General features: G+C 52.4%; 1 protein-coding gene across 1 annotated transcript in view; it reads right to left on the reverse strand.

The window, feature by feature from the left end:
• The window catches only part of DGKD (diacylglycerol kinase delta), an 81280-nt gene that overhangs the window by 29057 nt on the left and 30230 nt on the right, over window positions 1–21993 (reverse strand). Inside the window, exons 4-10 of the mRNA XM_029933573.1 lie at window positions 6200–6304; window positions 5846–5978; window positions 4951–5057; window positions 4504–4629; window positions 4253–4355; window positions 3470–3632; window positions 800–908 (exon numbers count right to left, since the gene is read on the reverse strand). Of these exons, the coding sequence (XP_029789433.1) occupies window positions 800–908; window positions 3470–3632; window positions 4253–4355; window positions 4504–4629; window positions 4951–5057; window positions 5846–5978; window positions 6200–6304 (846 nt within the window). The remainder of the gene's footprint in view (window positions 1–799; window positions 909–3469; window positions 3633–4252; window positions 4356–4503; window positions 4630–4950; window positions 5058–5845; window positions 5979–6199; window positions 6305–21993) is intronic.

Genomic DNA, 21993 nt, shown 5'->3' on the forward strand with positions numbered 1-21993 from the left:
CAACACTGAAAGGGAAGGGACGGGCCCTGCGGCACCAGGAGCGTGAGCAGCAAGGCCCTGGCAGGCAGCGGCGTCAGGCACCGAGCGAGGGGCAGTGGGAGCCGGTAGGCGAGCTCACCGGGCCGCACGGCTCCGCCGGAGGGAAAGCCATCACCAGGCTCTTTACAGACATGGATCACGAGGCAAAACACAGTAACAGGACAGCACAGGTGACAGGAGTGTGCTTACATTAAAATGCATCTCACCTTCCACTGTGTGTACACACACACACATCTATATGTGTATATGTGTCCACAGGAGGTCTGAAAGTTCTCAAATCGGTTAGCAGCAGGGTTAACTTTGGGGAGTGGGGGTGAGGATTACAGAGCGGACAGTGGAAAATCGAGGAAGACTTGTTTTCCAATCAGGAAAATCAATGTTTAATTTAATAGCAAAAAAAGAAAAATATCAAAACCTAAGTCCTGATTTGATGCTCAAGTCTACCCCAGCCCCTCCCCACTGGCAGGAGGCACCGGGCAGATCTGTCCCCGCCCAACAGAAGCCAGTGGAGGCTCCCTGGATGGCAGCCCCACCCAGCCTGCTCCTGCCTGGGACCTGGGGGGACTGGAACACTCTCCGGCAGCTCCCTGCACTTGTAGCTGTGAAGTTCCCATCCCTGTCACAGCCCCTGGGCCCTGTGAGGCCGCCAAGCTACCTGCTCTTCCCTCCCAGACCTTCGCTGTGCCCTACCAAGGGCACGAGGCGCATCCTGTGAGCGCAGCATCCCTCCCCCCTGGCTGGGCCCTCCACGGCCACGCACCTGTTTGTGAAGATTGAGGCTGTCGATCTCAGAGAGCACCCAGCCAACACTACCATCTCCACCACAAACCAGAATCCGGAACGTATCAAACTTCTGGAATAAGCGTAAGCTGCAGAGAAGAGAATGTCAAAGAAACGAGGTCCATTCTAAAGGACAAATGACAGCCAGCCAGTCCCACCCTGAGAGGCCCCACCTGCACTCGAGGCCGACGTGTGCCCCTGCCGTGAATAAGCCTCCTGGAGCCCGTGCCCAGGTGTGCCGAGGCTCAGCCCGCAGGGCTGCCCACCCACACCGCTGGGCCCACCGCCCCTCACTCACATAGCTCAGGAGCCCCAGGTTGCAGGACTGTATGTGCCCCTCCTTCCGGGGCGAGAGGCCCATCTGCCCCCCGCAAAGCTCATCTCCGTCTCCCTCCTGTGCTCCTCGTGGTCGCCCACCCCTACACGCATGGCCTCTCAGGGCATCCAGCAGCCTTCTGCCAACGCCTCACCCTCCTCCCGAGAGACTCCGCCACGTTCTGGCTTTCAGGGACCACACAGATAGCGACGACCCTAAATGATGACCTCCAGGCCTTCCTGAAGGGCAGCGCCTGCACCTGTCTCCCAGAACGCCCCATCCAGTGTCCCATGGGCACCTCCTCGTCCAAGGCTTCCCTCCTCGGGGAATGGCAACATCATCGACCCTGGTTACAGGGCCAGACCCCATCATCCCTCAGAGCACAGGGCCACCGCACCTCTCTCGTAGCCACTACGAGAGCCTGCTACCTGCCTTGTGTCTCTCTCAGGCACCTCCAATTTGAGCCACCACCATGACCTTCCCAAAACAAGGCTCACCTCCGGTGTCTAGCGTTAGAAGTTGCCACTCGCTTCCAGGAAAGGTCCTGCCCCAGCTCTGCCAGCCACCCCACTGTGTCCTCACCTCCCTGCGCACACAGCACCCTATGCCTAGCAGGTTCCCGGCCTCCCTCGCTGCCATGAAAACACTAACTCTCCTCAAACGCCAGCTCAGCAGAGAAACTGAGGACTCTGCAGTTTAATTCATGTGCTCCCTCCCTGGGTTCCCAAAGACGGTGCCCGTCAGCCCGGTCAGGGACAGGTCGCCCTGTCTTGTGGCCCCGACTACCTGTCTGTGTACCGCGCACCCTTAAGACAGGGACCCAACCTCACTTGGCTTTGATCTGGCACAGAGTCCAAGCCAGAAGTCCCCAGAGAACCAACACGGAGAAGGGACAGGGCACGAAACTCGGGTATAAACCGAGCTGAGGGTCTGAAGCAAGAGGCTGCACCTGACTTTCAGGCTGTGACCAAATGGCCAGGACGCGTTCCCTTGGGGACACTGGCCCCTCTTGGGACTTCTCTCTCGCTGGAGAAGACATGACACATCCAGCCTGGGAATCAGCAAAACGAAGCCGCATCTCCATGTCTCGTGGTAAAGAACAGGAGGTCAAAGCTGCTTCCCAGCAATGGGAACTTACTAAACCGACTCCCGGGGCACCTCTGCGGGCACTTCTGAAGCCGCCCCATCTCCAGCTGACGCCTGTGGGTCCTGGGGGGCTCGGGGGCCTTGCCAGGATGAGGCTGTGCTGTGCACCCACCCTGCCCCTCGTCACCCTCAGCACCCACCCAATATCCCTAGGGCTGTGCTGGGTAACAGCCGGCCCTCTCTGGGATACAACGGCTTGTGATCCTGCCACTGGCCCCCATTTTTTAACCAAAATGACTTTTTTTTAATGACTCTTTATCAAGCCAACAGTGACTGTGCTCCCGCATCCCTCGGTCCATTGGTCTGTCTGCAGAAACCCACGGAGCACCGCCTCTAAGAGCAGGCCAGCAAGTTCCCCCTGACTGTTCCCCAGCACAGCCTTGCGGCCGGATGGGGGGTGACATGCCGGACCCCCACGGGGCCAGTGGGCACGCTCCTCTCCTCCTTCAGGCACTCGGGCTCCTTTTCCAGCAAATCCGGCCCCAAAACAGCACACCCCTAGGAGCCTCGGAGGCACACACCAGAGAACGCGTTCTGGAAGCACTCTCCACGGCACACGCCCTGGGCGGTCTCCCTCCCAGGCAAGGCGGCCTGAGAGCTCTGGCCGCGAACGGGTGCTGCCAAGCACGGACGCAGAGAGTTCCTTCACAGGACACCATTCACAGCAGCAGACGCTCTCAGCAAACTATGCAGTGTGCCAAGGCAGAAAGAACTCCCATCGGGTCTCAGTACTCGGCCCCACGTGCTGGGCTTCACATAACCTCACGTGTCACTGCACCTGGAAGGTAAGAGCCCTCTGGCGCCCTCTGCAAATAAAGAATCTCCCTTGTGGCCTCACTGGAGAAAATGTCCTCCTCAGCACTACGCACCACTCAAAAGAATGAGACAGATCTGTCACCAGTGACTAAGAACATGTCCACGGCGACACATGCAGAGAGCAGGCAGCGCACGGGAGGCGACCTGGCTTAAAAGCGTGTGGGTGAAAGCTGGCAGACCACAGCTGTACTCACTGCCGGGGGCGGCTACCTCCACTGACAGAATCTGGAGAGTGGGGGTTCAACAAAGACTATTTCCACCGTCTGTTTAAATTTTTCTGTATCTTTGGATTTTTTTTTTTTGTGTGTGAGTGTGCATCATCCTTCAAACTGTTTTGAACTCCAAGAAAGATCTGTTTTGTAAGCCTCCTACCCGAGGTGCGGTCCTCCGTTCATGAGGTCAAAGACTTGGGCAGGGTTCAGCAGCTGTTTGAATCTTCTGAGGAACTTCACGCCCTGGTTGTCCCCACTTTTGGAGTTGACAAAGACCAACAACGGGCTGGTGCAGGACGGAGGGCACGTGGCCTTCCAGAAGCCTGGACATGAGAATGGAGAGGGAGGGGAGAAAAATCAGAGGGTCAGTCATATATAAAGCAGCAGACACTCCACAGAGACCTGTGACTTACACATACACATCCGGTCACCAGCAAGATAGCAAGAAACGGATTTGTAGTCGCCATTCCTGAAGGAGAAGGATGGGGTCCCATCCGGTGTGACCTTACGTTTACACGACCGTGCACCTCACCCCTGACCCTCCCTCTTGCATCAGTCTGCAGGAGCTGGCTCCTGAGACCCGTACCCCAGCTTCCCACCCTTCTACCACCACCCATTAGCACACACCGCCTCTACCCGCTGCACAGGCAAGCAGGCACCCTCGGCATGCTGGCCCGCCCCCGCCGCGGGGTCGGCTGGCAGATGGATGGGCGGGGGGGGGGGGCGCACCGGCCCCCATCCACATGTGCCCAGCGGCCCTCAGGGCTCCGGTCACCACCTCTGAGCACATCCTCTCACCGCAGCGGCCCGGCCTGACCTCTCCCCAACCACATCCCCACACCACCAGTGTAGCCAACGCTGGCATGGTGGGGTGGGGGGGAGAGAATGCATGGAGAAAGGAGCGCAAGGAAACGGGTGCACCAGGAGAGCGGGAGGCACCCACCGTCAGAATCGATGCTGTTGAGTGCCGTGGGCGGGATGACCGACACCTTACACAGGCCCAGGGGGCACTTGGTCTGTAAGGACTCTTTACATGCCGTGTGCACCTGAAACAGGAACCCGCACATGACAAGGGGTCACCACTTCCCCCGCGACCATTGCCGCCACCGTGGGAGTGGGCGCTCCAGGAGCAGCTGAGCTGCCGGCCCAGTGCGGGCATCCACAGGGCGGGGCCCTTGGCCCGCGCGCACTCACCATGGCCTTGCACCAGAGACAGCGCCAGTCCTGCAGGCGCAGCACGCTGCCGCACGTCTTGTCGCACACCGTGCACTTGGCGCTCACGGGCAGGTTCCCTTCCAGCCACTGGTGCGGCATGGCGATCTGCGAACCACAGAGACGGTGCCAGGGGCGGCCCCGGGGCCCCACACCTGGACGAGCAGGCCCTCACCCAAACGCGCCCCGAGGTACACTCAGCAGGCCTTCTCCCCAGCAGAGCGGGGCGGGGCAGGGGCCTCCTGCGGGCGCGGCCAGGCTCAGGGATGCGCTGGGCCATGTCGGGCCCCAGCGCGGGGGAGCAATGGACACAAAAGCTCGCAGCGAGCAAGAGAAGGGAGCGCAGCAGGCCTGGGGATGGGTCCCCTCGCCCCGGCACCAGCGCGAGGTGGGGAGGCCTGTGCGGGGTCGGCAGGGCCCTGTGCGTACCCCGTCCTCGTCCTCAAGGATGTCCTTCCCGATGGAGGCCAGTGTGGTCCACTTGCAGTTGTTGGTCGCACGCACAGCACACCGTTTGTGGGCCTTAAATTTGCACACTGTGGGAAAACAGACACGGGACCTTCAAGCCCCGTTTGAGACAGTGCTTCCATGCTTGAGGGGCCTGGCGTGAGCCGCCCGCCCTGCTCTTCCGGGACACCTGGGACGGAACACGGAGCCCTCCCCGAGCTGTAAACTGAACAGCTAGGGCGTGCGCCGTCTGATCACAGGGAGGCCTGCATCCGGGACAGGCTCTGACCCCACTCGTCAACACTGACCAGCAGCACGAGGGCCACCTAGAGCCCGGCCCCACATACAGACACAGAATTTAAATGTGACAAGATCCCAATGTCACAAAATTGTCTTCTTTTGATTTTTTCCATTTAAAATGTACAAACCATTCTTAACCTCATAGGTTGTACAAAAACGGGCAGCAGGTGGGCAGACCAGAGTGTGTCCACCCCTGCTCCTGCCGCCCCCCACTCCTGCCTCCCCCCGCCCCCCGTGACCCACCCTCTGCATCTGGAAGGCCAGGTTTCATCCGTTTACCCACAACCCAGTTTACCCAGACGGGGTATAACCACCTCAGGGCCGACAGAGACTTTTAACCCCTTTTCCCTCCGTCCCTTTGATGTTTCTTCTTCGTGTCTCCTTACCACTTCCCTTCTTTTCGCTTTATTACTATACGAGATCATTTAGCAGACTCCTCAGTGGGTAAACTAAATAAGCACAGAGTCCAGAAATCACTTTATACAGACTGATTTGTGGTGACTACGTTAAGGTTTCTAAGGCTTCATGAGGCTAAACCTCAGGCCACCCTTCCCAGCAGCACACGCGCCACTCGCACCTTCACAGGACAGCCCGTGTGACGTGACCCCGGACAGCGCCTCGCGACACACGTTGCAGTAGGTGGGCCTCGCGTGGGAACACGCGTACCAGTTGTGCATCCCTGAGAAGTGGTCCATGCTGTACTGGGAGGGCTGGGGAACAAGACAAAGACGGCCGAGGTAAGCGTCCACCAGACACTCTGGACGGGACTCAGTGAAGCACCCAGGACAGGTGAGGAGTGGGCGGGACAGGAGGGGGCAGGCTCGGCCTCAATTTCACAAGGAACTCATGAGAAAGTGAGTCCCAGGCTGCTCAGGCCACACGCGGAAATACAGGGATGGGCAACGGAGAAGGGACATTTCTCTTTCTGGACCTCAAAGTGCTCCCTGTTCTGGACGGTCTTCAGCGCCGCGATCCAGTCTTCCATCTCTTTCCTGTTATCAGCACATAAGATGAGTTTCCTACACGGCGTGATGACCTACAGACCGAGAAAGGAACACAAGCAGAGCAGCCATGAGCAAAGGACACGTGCTGGCCACAACGGACAGTTTTCTAGAACCTACTTCTATTACATACATGTATAGTTTTTAATGAAAAATTACTGGTTCGTTCAGATTCTCAATTAAACACAACATAAAAATGATCATCATGGGTCATTAAAAATCAAGAAAAATCTCAAACCAAAAAGACGATCAAATTCAATGTAGACATTCACCAAAAATCAACCTAAGTGGGCATTCACCAACCACCTACTACTTAGACACAGTAATATAAGCCACAGGAACGTTTTAAAAAGAAAAAAAACAGTTGCTATCACTCCAAAGAGCTCACACACTGAGGTCCAGCACATGACCAGTTTAGGGAAATTGGTCCAAGTTACTCTAGGAATGGTGTACTTTTCAACTGCATCATACATGACGTCCTTGTACAAAACTCTGTGCTATGGGACAAGAGAAAAACAACCAGCTGCTACACTGAGGGGCCTCAGTGATTTATGTGGAAATGAGGTCAGGAACCTGGTAATAATCAACAAGCACAAATTGTATCTACAGCATATAAAGAGTTTTTACAAACCAATAGAAAACCCCTCCTTAAAAATAGAGGTTATGAACTTGCATTTCAGAGAAGAAATACAAAAGGGCTAACAAATAAAAGATGGTTAACTGCTCTAGTCACTGCGGGACACAAATGAAAACAGCCAACAGTCTGCCAACAGACGGGTGAAGTTCTGAAAGGCAGGGACCCAGCGCTGGCAGAAGCATGGGAGAGAAGAGCGCTCCTCAAGCAACTGACAGAAGCTAAGCAGGGTGTACGTTTTTGATTTAAAAAAAAAAAATTGACCCTGTCAATTAGAACATAACCTTTTATGTACTTCTGTTTTACAATGATGTAAAATATCTGCATGGTTCCGAAGTCAAATCCACAAAACAAGGTACAGTCAGAAGCCCAGCTTTTCTTTCTGTCCCCTCCACTCTGGGCCCCTCCCTTACCCATATGCAGCTTTGCAAAAAATATTGAGAGGGTTCATCCTTCCATTTTTAAAACATGCAAACACTTACGTATATTCATATTCCCCTTCTAAAACAGAAGTGTATCATACATACTTTTTCCACCTCTGCTTTTTCATCTAGTCACCTATCCTGTCCACTTCTCCTTAGCAACATGGAGCCTCTCTTTACTCTCAGAGCTGCACAGAGCTCTGCTGCACAGAAGCACCAGAGTCCATTCAACCAGGTCTCTATTAATAGAAATCTCTTTTGGGGCATCTGGGTGGCTCAGTCAGTTAAAGCATCCGACTTTGGCTCAGGTCATGATCTCATGGTTTGTGGGTTCGAGCCCCGCATCACGCTCTGTGCTGACCACTAGCTCAGAACCTGGAGCCTGTCTTCGGATTCTGTATCTCCCTCTCTCTCTGACCTTCCCCTGCTCATGCTGTCTCTGTCTCTCAAAAATAAATAAAAAACATAAAAAAATAGAAATCTTTTTTTTAACATCTATTTTATTTTTGAAAGAGACACAGTGTGAGTGGGGGTGGCACAGAGAGAGAGAGACAGACAGACAGACAGACAGACAGAATCAGAAGCAGGTTTCAGGCTCTGAGCTGTCAGCACAGAGCCTAAAACGGGGCTTGAACTCACAAGCTGTGAGATCATGACCTGAGCCGAAGTTAGACACTTAACCAACTGAGCCACCCAGGCGCCCCTCTATAAATAGAAATCCTATGTTGTTGAAAATCCTTTCGTATCTCGACCAGCGCCACAATGAATGGCCTTTGCGCAGACCTCACATGCTTCCCGGTGCACGAGGGGGAGAAGTTCCTAGAAGCAGAACTGCCCCGACGAAGAATAAGCACATCTGTAACTTTGCTCCGGATCCCCTCCCCAGGGCTTGTGCTGTCGGCGTTCCCACCAGCAGTGTCAGGAAAACGCCTGCTTCCCCAAGCCTGCACTAACAAAACATGTTCACTTTAACTTTTGGATTTCTGCCCATCTCCTAGCTTTAATTTGTATTATTAGATGATCATGTTTCTGGCTCAGAAAGCTTAGAAAGGGTGTTTTATAGATTATCTCTTTGGTGATTTCTATAACCACCTATAAAGCTTAATCACAGAAAGGGATAATTAGAACTGGGTCACAAATGCCTGGTTCATCTCACGTCACCAAGGTGACAGGGTAACTACACATGGGCCAGACTGGGTGTAGAAAGAGGGGAAGCCGGGGAGGGAGAGGGGCAGCTGGTGGACAGACAAAACAGGAACAGACGCCGGGGGCCCTCCCGAGGGTGGGGGTGCGGGTGGCAGCCACACTCCTTTACACCTGGAGAGCACCACGAAGAGCCCACAGCCCAGTGTCAGCCCGGAGAGCGCGTGCCGAGCGTCTGCTCCACACGTGAGATTCTAAGAAAGGCTCCACTCACAGAGAATTTCCACTGGGCAGAGGTAGAGAAACGAGAAAACAACTTCAGACACTGAGACAGACCCTGAAGACAAAGTGGGCATGTGAATGGGGCTGGTGGGTGCTTTGCACAGAAGGCCACGGGAGGGCTGGCAACCGCCAATGGCCTGGGGTCAGTGCTTAGGGGATTTTCATCAGTAACTCTCTACAGAATCTCAGGAAACCTTTCTTTCTTAATCATTGTGTGGTGGGTTTTAATATTTAAAACATTTTTATCAGTGTAACAAACACGGTTAAAGAAAGAGAATATACTTTCTTTTGTGTTGCTCAGGGATTATATTGAGTTCTGCAACGTGAGAGCTACAGAAGAGAACGCCGACAGTCTTGTATGTCCATTCTATTTCTGGTCTTGTTTCTGCCACTCCGGTGACCATCTTCACAAGATGAAGGACCCAGGCTATCGCAGAACTTAGCCATATCACTGGGTCTCTGGGCCGACCATCCTCCACGTGCCAGGAGAGAGGGTCCGTGGAATAGCTTCGTGAGGGCTGGGCACCAATGGACAGCAAGTCATAGACAAAACTGTGTGTTTAAGCTAATGAAACAAAAGACAGATGACCTCACTCCCTTGATCCGTGTGACTGTTTACAGGGAGTAAACACTGACCAACAAATATCCGAGAACCTGGTTTCAGCCTTTTTAAAAAAACTCCTACTAGTGTGTTTGACGAAGCCTCAGACAGACTCAGGTCTGAACCCTGCCCAGCTGCTGACCGGCCAGGAAAAATGGGCAGAGCCTGTCTTCATTTCCCTTCTGGAAAGGGGGGATGATACAGTTACCTGCCAGGGTTGTTATGGGATCGAATGGGACCAACGTGCACAGGACTCGCATAGGACCCAACACACAGCTTTTAGGACGCACTGCCGGGCCTGGAGCCCTGAGGAGCTGTGTGACCGAAGCAGCTGGCTCCCCTCCCCCAGCCTCCACATGCCCCTCGGAACACTGGGGCCGTTACAACTCGGTCACACACCCCAGCGTCGTCAAGGATGGAAGCATGTTCTCACTGCACGCGCCCGCTGCCGCAGACTCCGGGGCCTCATCCTGGGGCATTATCTGTCTGACAGGCCCACGTGACACCTTCCTCCTGAGACCATTCTAGTGCCAACAGTCCACGTCCCTGATCATGAGACTTGTCAGAGAAGATTCTCTGCTTCTCCTGCTTCTCTCCCAGCACGTTCTGCATTCCGTATTTCTCAGCCGCCAGCAAGACTGGTCGATCTCCTCACAAGGCCCCTCCTCACCCTGGTCTCCTGGCAAGATCCTCAACAACCTGCGGCCACGGGGGAACTGCCCCAGCCCCGGCTAGCAGCATCCCACACCCCAACAAAGGCTCTCGCCTGTCCCCCTTTGGTGCCTGAACACCAGCCTGGGGCTAGCACACGAGACAGGTGAGGGCAGGAGGGCCTCTTCAGGAGAAAAGGAAGAGGAGTGACTCTCAGTGAGAGAGCAGTCTCGGCCAGGGCTTCCTGGTCGGTCAATCCCCTGACTTAGGAGACAGGGCAGGACGGGCCCCAGGAGAGCAGCGGGTGCTCGATGGGACCTCCGCCGGCTCCTCATGCAGTTCAGCAGGCCAGGAGGGCGGCGGGAAGAAACGTTCCTACAGATGCCAAACGTGCCCTTCCTTCTGTTTGAACTGTACCCAAGACCATCAAAGAATGGTGCAAAAAAAGGTAAAATCATCCCCCAAATCTAGCTGTCACACAGGTAAGACTTCAGAGACCAAAAATACTCTGTCTTTTTCAAGCAAAGGAATGGCTCACAGAACTAAGTCAACTGAAATGATAAGTGGGAATTATAAGTAGAGTCATACATGAGCCTGAGAGGATCAATAGATGACACCACAGAGACTGGGCCGGCCGGGACCCATGACCGGAACAGGCAACTCGGCACCGAGAGACAGGGCGGAGTCACTCCTGCACAGCGAGGGGGCAGACCGCGACACGCACACCCGAGAGCTGGAGAGGGAGAGCACCCGCAGCCCTGGGAGCTCTTGCTGGCAGCTAAGAAATATGGACGAGAGGCTGCGGGGAAACACGTCCACAGGAAGGCGGGGAGGCGCGGCCCCTCGAATCCTCGGGCACAGGCTAGGGAAGCAGGGGGCAGGTTTGATGCCTTCGACACTTACCGAAATTCTCCTGCAGGTAAAAGAACTTAAAAATCAGTAAGAAAATAGACCAACTAACAGGAAAATGGACAAAAGACTCAAACACTTATTTCACAAAAGGCCAACAAGGCACATGAAAATGCATTCAACTTTGTTAGTCCTCTGGGAAGTGGGCACTAAAACCGCGGCAGCACGGCACGCCTCTCCCAGCAGCTGGGCGGAGAGGGACGGACAGTACCGAGCGCGCCTGAGGATGGGAAGCAACCGGAGCACTCGTCCAGAACCAGCGGGAGGCCTCTCGTGCGACTCCTACGGGAGACGGTAGAGCTGAACTCAGTACATCCCACGTATCCAAAATATATAAGGAACTGATACAATACCAACGCGCGCCACCCCCCCCCCAATAATCCAATTAAAAGTGGGCTGAAGACAGTAAACATTTCTCCAAAGAAGACATCCAGATGGCCAACAGATCTGGAAACACGAAAAGATGCTCAACATCGCTCATCATCAGGGAAATGCAAATCAAAACCAAAATGAGATTATCCCCTCACATCTGTCAGAACAGCTAAAATCAAAATTATAAGAAACAACAGATGTTGACAAAGATGTGGAGAAAAAGGAACACTCATGCATCGCTGGTGGGATTGCAAATTGGTTCAGCCGCTGTGGAAAAGAGTATGGAGGCTCCTCAGAAAGTTAAAAATAGAATTACCCTAAGATCCAATAATCACACTGCTGGGTATTTACCTAAAGAATATGAGAACACTAATTCGAAGGGATACATGTACCCCATGTTTACTGCAACATTATTTACAACAGCAAAGATATGGAAGCAGCCCGTTTCCATTGATAAATGAATGGATAAAGAAGACGTGGTATTTACATATAACGGAATATTACTCAGCCATAGATAAGAATGAAATCCTGCCATCTGCAATGACATGGATGGAACTAGAGTATATTACGCTAAGCAAAATATACCAGTCAGAGAAAGACAAATACCATACGATTTCATTCATACATGGAACTTAAGAAACAAAACAAGTGAGCAAAGGAAAAAATACACACACACACACACACACACACACAAACCGAGAAACAGACTCCTCTCTCAATTACAAAAAATAAACTAATGGTTGCCAGAGGGCAGGGGGGCTAAGAGGATGGGAGAAATAGGTGATGGGGATACAAGAGTGGATTTACCATGATGAAAAATAAAATAAAGCCGTAAGGGTATAATATACGCTAACAACTCTAAAACAGAGCTGTAGACGTTTTATTTGAAATGAGAACCTCTGCCCCATCCTTCCGTACAAATGATCTTCCAGGAGGTCTGAGGAAATACCTAGCTGCTCCCAGCAAATCTGGGACACCCCAGCCAGCCAGACACCTTCCAGGGTCCTGGAGAGTTAAGCGAGAAGGTTCCTAACCTGTGGGCAATGATCTTTGAAAAATCAAGGTGAAAAGGGAGGTTTGCCAGAGAACACAGAAGCAAGGCCCAAATGAAGAAAGCGGGCTCCTGAAGGACAGCCACACGAGCTCTAATGACAGGGACAGCCTGTCACAGGCCAGTGACAGCCACTGCTGCCAGACACTTTGCAGTCTTGGGGAATCTGCTGCGTGTTTAGAGGTGTCTGCACAGTTCGTCTTCTCCACAGCCTAACAGAGTAGGTGCTGGGAGAGGAAAGTGAGGCCCTGAGCCCCGGGCTAAGGAAGCAGGGGCCGGGACGCCAGGCAGGCTGGCTCCTGACCTCTGTGTACCCAAGGGCAGCGTCCCACCTGGGTTCCCGGCAAGACTGCAATGGAAGAAAGCCAGCACAGAAGGCCTGGGGTGGGGGAGGAGCTGGCACTCACCAACCGTCTTCCCTGGCTCTCAGAACAAGCAGTGTCTGGCACCATGAATTTCCTTTTTGGCAGGGGCACTGCACTGGGACATCAGTGCAAGGACAACAGAGACATCTCACTGAGTCATCTGTCCACTGCCCTGCCTACTCTGACCAGGTTCCCCGAAGAGTTTGAAACGAGAGGGTGGAGAAAGATGATCTGGAAGATGATGAGGGCAGTTTCTGACTCACCAGCGACGTCCTGTCCAGCAGTTTCTAATCACAAATTTATCTGGATGTGCCTCTCATTCATAAAAGTGACCTTAAATGACAAAAAGATCAAGAGCCTGCAGACTCTGTCGTGCTGGAACCACGGGCCAAACCAAACCACCTGAACAGTAATAAACACGAGGCCCTGGGCCTGAGATGGTCCAAAGGCCACGACCCGCAGGCGGGGCAGACGTGCAGCCTGGACTGAGGGCTGCTCACTCCTTGTCAAAACTGCAGGTCCAAAAAATCATAAAGGTAACAAGCAGCCCTCTGCTTCCTGGAAGAAGCTTAGACATACTTTTCCTCTGGCCTCTGGCTAAGTACAACTAAAACCCTGGACAAGAGATATTAAAAAAATATGAGAAATCTCTGAAAGGTAGAGAGAAGCAGGCAGACAAGGGCCTCAGAATGACACATGGCAGAGCTCAGTGGGGTCTCTGCTGACCCCAGACGTCCTAGAGTGGGACTGAGAAAGCCAGCAGCCAGAAACAGCCCGGAGCCAGGAGTTACAAGCCTGCTTCCTCCAGCTGTGGGACCAGAACCGACAGAGAAGAGAGAAACCAATAGCAGTGGAGTTGCCAGTAACGACGCTACTCCAGCCAAACAGCACGGAAAGGAGCGTGGCCCTCACCCCCACGGCGCCGGGCAGAAGCAAAGTGCTATAGCAGCACCCCACCAGGCGGTATCCAGAGAAGGCCTAATGGAAACGTCCATCCCTGCAGGCCACACCCTGGGGTGTCAGGGGATATACAGAAGCGAAGAACCGCCAAGGAAGGGATTCCACCTCATTAGCCACTAAGGAAATGCTAATTAAAATCACAATGCACTATTACTAGACACCTACTAAATGGCTTAAAATAAGAAACAGTGACAACACCAAATGCTGGAGAGGATGTGAGGAAATCAGCTCACACTGCTGGTGGGCAGGTAAAATCGTATGGCCACTCTGCAAAACAGTTTAGCAACTTCTTAAAAAAAACAAACAAGCATGCAGCTACCATATGACCCAGCAATTCCATTCCTGGCAATTTATCCCCCTAAAAATGAAGACTTGTGTTCAACACAAAAAAAATTGTCCATGACTGTCCATAGAAGCTTTATTTGCAGTCACCAAAAACAGAACAACCCAGATGGCCTTTAGTGGCAAGTCATTAAACACACCGTGACACACCCATTCCATGGAATAGTACTCAGTAATAAAAAGGAAAGCTATCAAACACACAACTTCCTGGGGAGAGCTCCAGGAAGTTATGCTGAGTGAAAAAAGCCCATCCCAAAAGGTTACGTACCGTACGCTTCCATTTATAGATCATTTTTGAGAAAACAAAATTACAGAAATGAAGAAGAGATGGGGTTTCCCCGGGTTAAAGACGGGAGTGGGTGTGGCTATAAAAGGGCACCAGATGGGCCCTTGTGGACATGGAAACACTCTGGCTCTTGACTGTGACTGTCAGCATCCTGGCTGTGACAGGGAACTACAGTTGACCATTACAGTCAGCATCCTGGCTGTGACAGGGTGCTACAGGTGACCGTGACCATCAGCATTCTGGCTGTGACAGGTACTACAGTTGACTGTGACCATCAGCGTCCTGGCTGTGACAGGGTACTACAGTTGACTGTGACCATCAGCATCCAGGTGTGACAGGGTGCTACAGTTTCACAAGACATTACCACCAGGGGAAACTAGGCAGAGAACACAAAGGATCTCTATATTCTTTCAATTCCATGTGCATCTACAATGATCTCAAAATAAAAGGCTTATTTAAAAGTAAGTAACCGCAATTGACATTTTCTAATATCTGATATGTTTAAATTGGGAAAACAGTGAATAACCCCAGAACAACACTGCATTTCTTTAAGGACAAGTGCATCTGCGGTCTCACTCAGCATAGTTACAAGTGTAATCTTATCTTGTTAAAGTCGTTGGTAAGTAGGGCAAACTCATGAACCGTCTAACTTGCCGAGGAAATATGTGGCCACACCTTTGGTGCACATTTGCTAAGAAATCCAAAGCAGGTCCTCTCCATATACCTGAGTGCAAGGAAGCACACGTGAGGGTCATCCGGTGTGACACGTGGCCTGGAACTCCAGCCTCCACAAGACAGAGCACCGGAAATGGCAGGATGCATTTCGACACACAACAGTGCCTGAGAACTCAATGAAGCTGTGTCTCCAGGCAGCCGCAGAGGGAGGATGTGGAACCACACACAGCACCGCCCTTCCTGGGCGCCCTGGCTGCAGGTACGCTTCGGGGGCAGCCAGCAACCCCGAAAGACAAGCCGCTCCCCCGGCTCCAGACCCACAGATCCCACCGCCAGCCAGACAGGGCCTTTGGGGTCCCCGCTCCTGCTTAGATGTGTCCTTCTGCCAACAGTCCCCACAGGCCAGCTTCACCTCCTCTCCCACACCCCATCCTCCTGTTTGGGCTCCAAATTCCCTTCTTTTCAGAAATAAATTCAGGCAATCTTTCACTTGAACAAATAGACAACACCTCTGCTCCCATGGAGCTTACATTCAAATGGAGACAGGAAACGAATACTAAATACTCTAGTAGATTATACAGTATGGGGAGTTGTGGCTGGTGATAAATCCATGGAAAAAAGGTCAGTACAAGGAGGTCAGGGTCAACACAGGCCTCACTGGAAAAGGCTGGAAGGACATGGACGGGAAGAGGTGGGCCACGGCCTAAAGCAGCAAACAGCTGGTGGCTGGAGCCAAGGGAGAGGAGCCGGGAATGAACCACAGAAACAACAGGCCATGGAGCGTCATGCAGGCTCCACTAAGAACTGTGGCCTTTGCGCCAAGTGAAATGGAGGAGCCGTGGAGCTTTTGAGCAGAAGCTTGACACCCAACTTAGGTTTAAAGAGCATCACTCTGGTAGCTTTACTGGAGACTGAATGTCCAGGGCAGGGCAGAAGTCAGGCCCATGGCTCAGCACTGCCATCAGGAGAGAAGGGAAGCGGAGCAGCTGCACTCTGGTCCTGAAGGCAACAGGGTTTCTGGCCAGACTGGACAGGGCATGGGACACAGAGAGCCAACAACTACCCCCTGAATAGCTGGGGAGATCAGTCCACTGCTGGGATGGAGGAGGCTGTGAACAGGCCTTGAAGTTTTGGAGGGTGGTGGCGGTCTATGGCTCAATTTTGGACACGCTGAGGTTGAGGTATCTATCAATCAATCAAAATCTTGACCGTGACCAATGCCTTACCTCATCTATGAGGTCTTTGCCTTGTCATCAGCCTGGCTACATTAAAAAAAGAAATGAGATCACTCATAAATTACCACTGCTGGTGGGAATTTTTAGAAATTAAGTCTTAGAGAGCAATCTGACAATAACTCATCAAGGTGAAGATGTTCACACCTGACAATTTGACCCTTACAACCACACTCTAGAGAGACTCGTGCCCAGGGGGCCCAGGAAGGCAAGTGTAAGAATGGTAGTGCCGTGGGGCACCTGGGTGGCTCAGTTGGTTAAGCCTCTGACTTCGGCTCAGGTCACAATCTCACATTTGTGGGTTTGAGCCCCACATCGGGCTCTATGCTGACAGCTCAGAGCCTGGAGCCTGCTTCGGATTCTGTGTCTGCTTCTCTCTTCGCCCCTCCCTGCTCATGCTCTCTGTCTCAAAAATAAATAAAACAAAAAAAAAAAAAGAAAGAAAGAATGAATGACAGTGCCGTTGATAATGGCCAAACCTGGGAAGACACAGGCCAAGTGTGGGGTGTGAGCCACACACTCACAATCAAGCACGTGATCCTCCAGCAAGGGCCATACTCGTCCAAAGTTCTGAGGTTGGTGCCCCACTCCCCAGAAAATCTGACTGAATTCCAGGAATCTAGAATCAGTCTTTTCAAACCCTGAGCCACGTAACTGAAGACAGATGTGTCTGCATGGATAAAGCTCGGAAACGCAATGCTGGGTGAAAAGAGCAAGTTGCAGGAGATGTAATACGGTATGACACCATTTACTCACAGGTGTAAGCCTGGTCAAATACTGCATGTTGTTTATACCTACATATGGGAGTGGAGAAAAGGATAAAAACGCAAACAAAAGATAAACACCAAACTCAGGACTGGGGTGACCTCTGGGGAAGGAAGGCAAGGGGGATAGGTAGGTAGGATCCAGACTATTGAAAGACTTCAAATATATCCATACCATTTCGTTCTCAGGCTGGGAAGTGTACACAGTTGTCCACTGTGTTACTTTTTGAAAGCCTGAAATATTTAATAATTTTTTAAAGGTTAAACATTTGGGCACAAAAATATGCTAAAGTACCCAAGCCAGAGCTTGAGACGCACACAGTATCTCATATTCACAGTTTACTGTAAGTGTATATGTGAAGATACACAGTGTGTCTCATGTTCATAGTTTACTATACGTGCATGTGTGAAATTACACACAGTGAGTCTCATACTCATAGTTTACTGCACGTGTATATGTGAAGATACACACACACAGTGTGTGCAGTTTATAGCACTTCTAGTGAACCGTCTAGCCTCAGAGAAGGGAACGGAGTGGCCCAAAAGCATGGCTGCAGACAGATTCTGCTGCCAAAACAGAACACGGTCTCACCCTCGGTCCCACACTCAGTCCCACACCCGATCCCGCACCCACACACTGCTCTCGTCCCCAGCCGCCCCTGCTGGCTGCTGTGCCATCCATGCAGACACAGGCATTCCTGATGTGCCGCTCAAACTTCTCACCCCACGGCAGACTCCTGCACTCTGAACAACTGGCCGAGTGTGTGAAAATAGGCTGATGGTTTATGGAGGGAGGAAGGGGGAGGTGCTGGTTGGACTGTTCAGAAGGAAGCTTTTAGAGACCAACAAAGAAACCTCTCCAACACACCCCTTTCCGTGAATCATTAGGGTGGCAGCCACCGGAAGCCAATATCAAACCCTAGAAGCTTCCTTTTTGGGCATCATCAAAGCACACAGAGATACAAGATACACGTCCTGCTGCTCGAGGCCCAGCCCGCGCAGTAAGCCTGAGTGAGGCGACGGCGTGTGGCAGAGAGGGCGGTGCCACACAGCAGTTGACAAAGGTATCGGAAGGCCTCCACTGCAGACAACCTGTCCCTAGGCCTCAGCTTCCTAACCTGCGAAACGGGCGTCAGCGCCTGGCACTCAAGTCACGCTAGGGGGAATGCGGCAGGCACCCCTGCCGTCATGGGGCCACTGCCCGCCGTCCTCCGGCGGGAAGGTGCTGGCTGGTCTACAGGCCAGCACAGATCAGTGCGTAACAGGCTCCCCCGCCGCCCAAACCGCAGGAGGGCACAGTCACCGCGGACAGCTGGGCACAGGGGACACCAAGCAGCCCACGTGGGCACCCGCTCAGCAGCTGCCCGAAGTGCAGCCCAGCAGCACGGGGAGAGAATCACTGGAGCAGACGGCACTTCAAATAAGGAGGGAGCACTCCGCCTGGAGGACAGACTGTTCTCCAGGCTCCGCACTGCTGGTCTCAGGGAAGGTGGGGTGAAAGGTCTCCTGTGATGACATTCAGATGGTGGCAGTTCATCACAAAGAAGTCTACCTGACCTGCAGGTTCTCTGCCTGACCAGGTGGAGACCAAAGAGGTTTCTAGCACCAAGCCTATGGCTTTAAAACTCCTAGCCTTCCACTTCTAAGAAATAAAAGACAAAACCCCACCCCCTCGAGATGCTTATGGTGATCTCCAGTTCCTTCCACTTACCTCTCAACTGCCTCGCCACACGGTGTCGCATGGCCCTACTGCCCCCCCCCCCCGACACCTGGGGCCCTTACCTGCCGCTCACCCCTCTTGCAGAACAGTTTCCAAGTGCTCAAAACCGGGTCGGAATTGAAGTGGCCGAGCAAGAACAAGGATCGAGCTTTAAAACTGATGGACAAGACCCGCGGGTCACTGTGGTAGGCGGGAGACTGGAGTAACAAATCGGCCCCTCAAGTTCAGCCACTGACCAAGAGGAGCAACGGGCCAGTGTCCAGGCAGGATCAGGAACCTGGAAATGCTGTACTAAATATAGTGCCCCAGCCTGCAGGACTCGGAAAGGTGGCCAAGAATAAGTATCTGGCGCGTTTGGTAATTTCTGTCACTTCCTGTTACTCACATCCTGCTGTTCTGAGGCTGCCCAAAACGCAGGATTCGCCACACACAAATTCCTACCTTGAAGCCCCTGGAGACCCGGACTATTCAAAACAGCTGGGATGTGCGTAGACAACGGACTTCCTCGTGGAGAGCCATACACAACACGAAAATAGCCCCATGCAAACAAGCCCCTGGAGGTCCCTGGGCGAAAGCAGCCCCAGGAAGCAGGCTCACACCCCCCAGTGCCCAACTGCTGTGGCCAGACCCCCCGAAAGCCCAGGCGTGAACTGCACTCATCTCTAGTCTCAGGACCAGCTCTGGGGGCCAGTCCCCACCACAACTACACCACCTGCCCAGGGGCCCACAGCACAGAGTCTAAGCCAACCCCTCCCACCCCACCCCCCAAGCTCCCAACCCGTCTGAGGACACCAATCCCCGGAACACAGGACGCTCAGGTAGGGAACAAAGCCAACTGGGCCAGAGGCCAAAAGCACATGTAATCCATCAGACAGTACATTTTTAAAAAGGAACTAAAAGCAAGATGAAGCAAAAAGTAAAAGTTCTACCTAAAATAGGAATACAACAGAAACACTTGGGATTACTTCTCTATCAATATTCTTACAGCACTTTATTAAGCTTTGAAATGTGCTGCAAGTGTGGAAAACCTTCCCAACCGGAGGCCACCCTGAGCAGGATGCTGGAGGCAGTGGGCCCCAGCAGGGAGGGACAGGGCACCAACAAAGGGCGCCCCATGTGTGCGCATGGTGTCCACACCGCCTCCCCCCGGAGCAGGCAGGAAATAAGCAGCTGAGGCACAGAAGGCAAAATACAAACAAAACCTAGGGCGCCTCCAGCGGCAAACCACCACCAATAACCTAAATCTCCAAGACCTCACGCCATGGCCGCACGCTGGGGCCCCACACAGCCAGGTCTTCAGAGCACAACGCAAGCGTATACTCTTGGACACAGATGTGCGTGACAGGCTACATTTTACTAACAGGCTATAAATCAGTATGTGTAACTGATCCCACTATTTATAAGGCTATTTACTAATATTCATAGGAAAACACCGAAAGAATTAGTTGTCTATATCAGAGTTTTTCAACCTTGGCGCTACTGACATTTTTGGCCAAACAAGCCTTTGCTGTGCCCTCCAACACTGCAGGATGCTGGGTGGCACTCCTGGGCCTACCAGTAGTGTGAGACACCCTCCCCATCAACCCAAAGTATCTCAAAGGTCCGCTACGGGCAAATCTCTAGAACAGGGTCTGTATTGAGGAGGTGATAAGACTATTGAGTGGTGTTTTTTACATGTTATTTGTCTTGAAAAGTAACACACCAAGCTTAGCAGGAGTAAAACATTAAAGTTGCCTTGAGATAATGCAATATTTGAGTTGCCGCAAAGCCTCCTGTTCAGAATGAAAATAAGAAGCCTCGTGGGAAAGGATGAGCTGGGGCAGCTACTCAAAACCCTGCAACTCCGTAACCGGGTACTGTAGACAACAGCACAGGTACACACTTTCAGAAAGGAAACACTACAGTGAATACAGACCCTTCTTTACCTTTTAAAAAAGAGAAGGAGCTTGACGGATGGGAGTCTGTGGCTGAGTGACAGACTGGCAATGCACAAAGATCCAGACACAATAAGCAATTCCAAGGCAGGGCCCCAAGGCCTCAAGGCCAGGGCCGAGCTCCGCCTGGGCTGGCCACGCCCTGCAGCCAGTGAAGTCCCTTGAGCCGCTGGGTCCGTGCACCTGTGAGAGAACCGCTCTCACCAGAATGGGCTGTAACTGCCCCTTGGCGCTGCACAGAGGGAAATGTTAGCTCCAAGCCATTAGCTCAAGCACCTCAGTCATTATTATCCTGGTGATAATGGATCTAAATGAAAGTAGCCGCACTGGGTCTTGAAGGGCTGTGGGGATGGCGGGATGGCAGGATGGCAGGAGCCTAATGGGAATATTCTGACAGCCGACAGCCTTAGCCATGGCCGCTCCCATGCTGTCACAATTTACCTGTTTTTCTCTGGGATTATATGATGCCAGGTCTGCAAACACCCAAGTGCATGTGCAGCAACATCACAGTTAACAAGAATCAGTAGAGGAAGAGAAGGGACACTATGAACCTCTACAGTCCAAGGTCAGCCACCCACTTTTCTGATCACAGAAGGTCAAGCTGAACCGGCACTTAAGACTTCCCAAAGCAAAGAACTCGCGTATCTGCAGACTTGCTGGGTGTCCGCCCTCAGGACAAAGTCTCAAGTCTTGGGCACACCTCTGCTGAGCGGCTCACCTCAAGGATGTTTTCTGTCCAGTACCTCCAGGGGCCAGATACACCCAGGACTAGCTTACGAGACAGCATTCTGTGCAGCCAGAAGACAGACACCACACACAGGGGAAATCAAAGATTATAAAGAACGCAGGAAAGGGCATCTTTGCATCACGTTACTGTGAAAAACTACACAAAACAATGAAAGAGTGAAAGGGGCAGGAGGCACACAGCATGGAAAACTGGAAGTTGACATCTCAGGTGGTGAGAGGAGCGACTTTTCTCTTTCTGCTGGCTTTCTGTATTTTCCACACTTTCTACAGTATAAAGCGTTTTATGAAATACCTATTCCTGGGGTGCCTGAGTGGCTCAGTTGGTTGAACATCCGACTCCTGACTTTGGCACAGATCATGATCCCAGGGTCGTGGAATCAATCCCACACCAGGGCTCTGCTGAGCATGGAGCATGTGTAAGGTTCTCTCTCTCCCTCTACCCCCTCCCTTACTTGTGCTCTCTAAAATAAAAACTTTTTAAAAATAAAAGCAAAATCAAATATAACTATTTTTTTTTAAACCCAGGAACTCAACATCTGGGACAAAGATATCCCAGCTATGCCGGCAGTGAGCATTTTCCCATTTTACAATCGAGAATACCCCTGCTGCTCCTGGTAGCCGCCAGCCCCGCCTG

This window comes from Suricata suricatta, chromosome 3 (assembly GCF_006229205.1).
Source record: "Suricata suricatta isolate VVHF042 chromosome 3, meerkat_22Aug2017_6uvM2_HiC, whole genome shotgun sequence".
NCBI lineage: Eukaryota > Metazoa > Chordata > Mammalia > Carnivora > Herpestidae > Suricata > Suricata suricatta.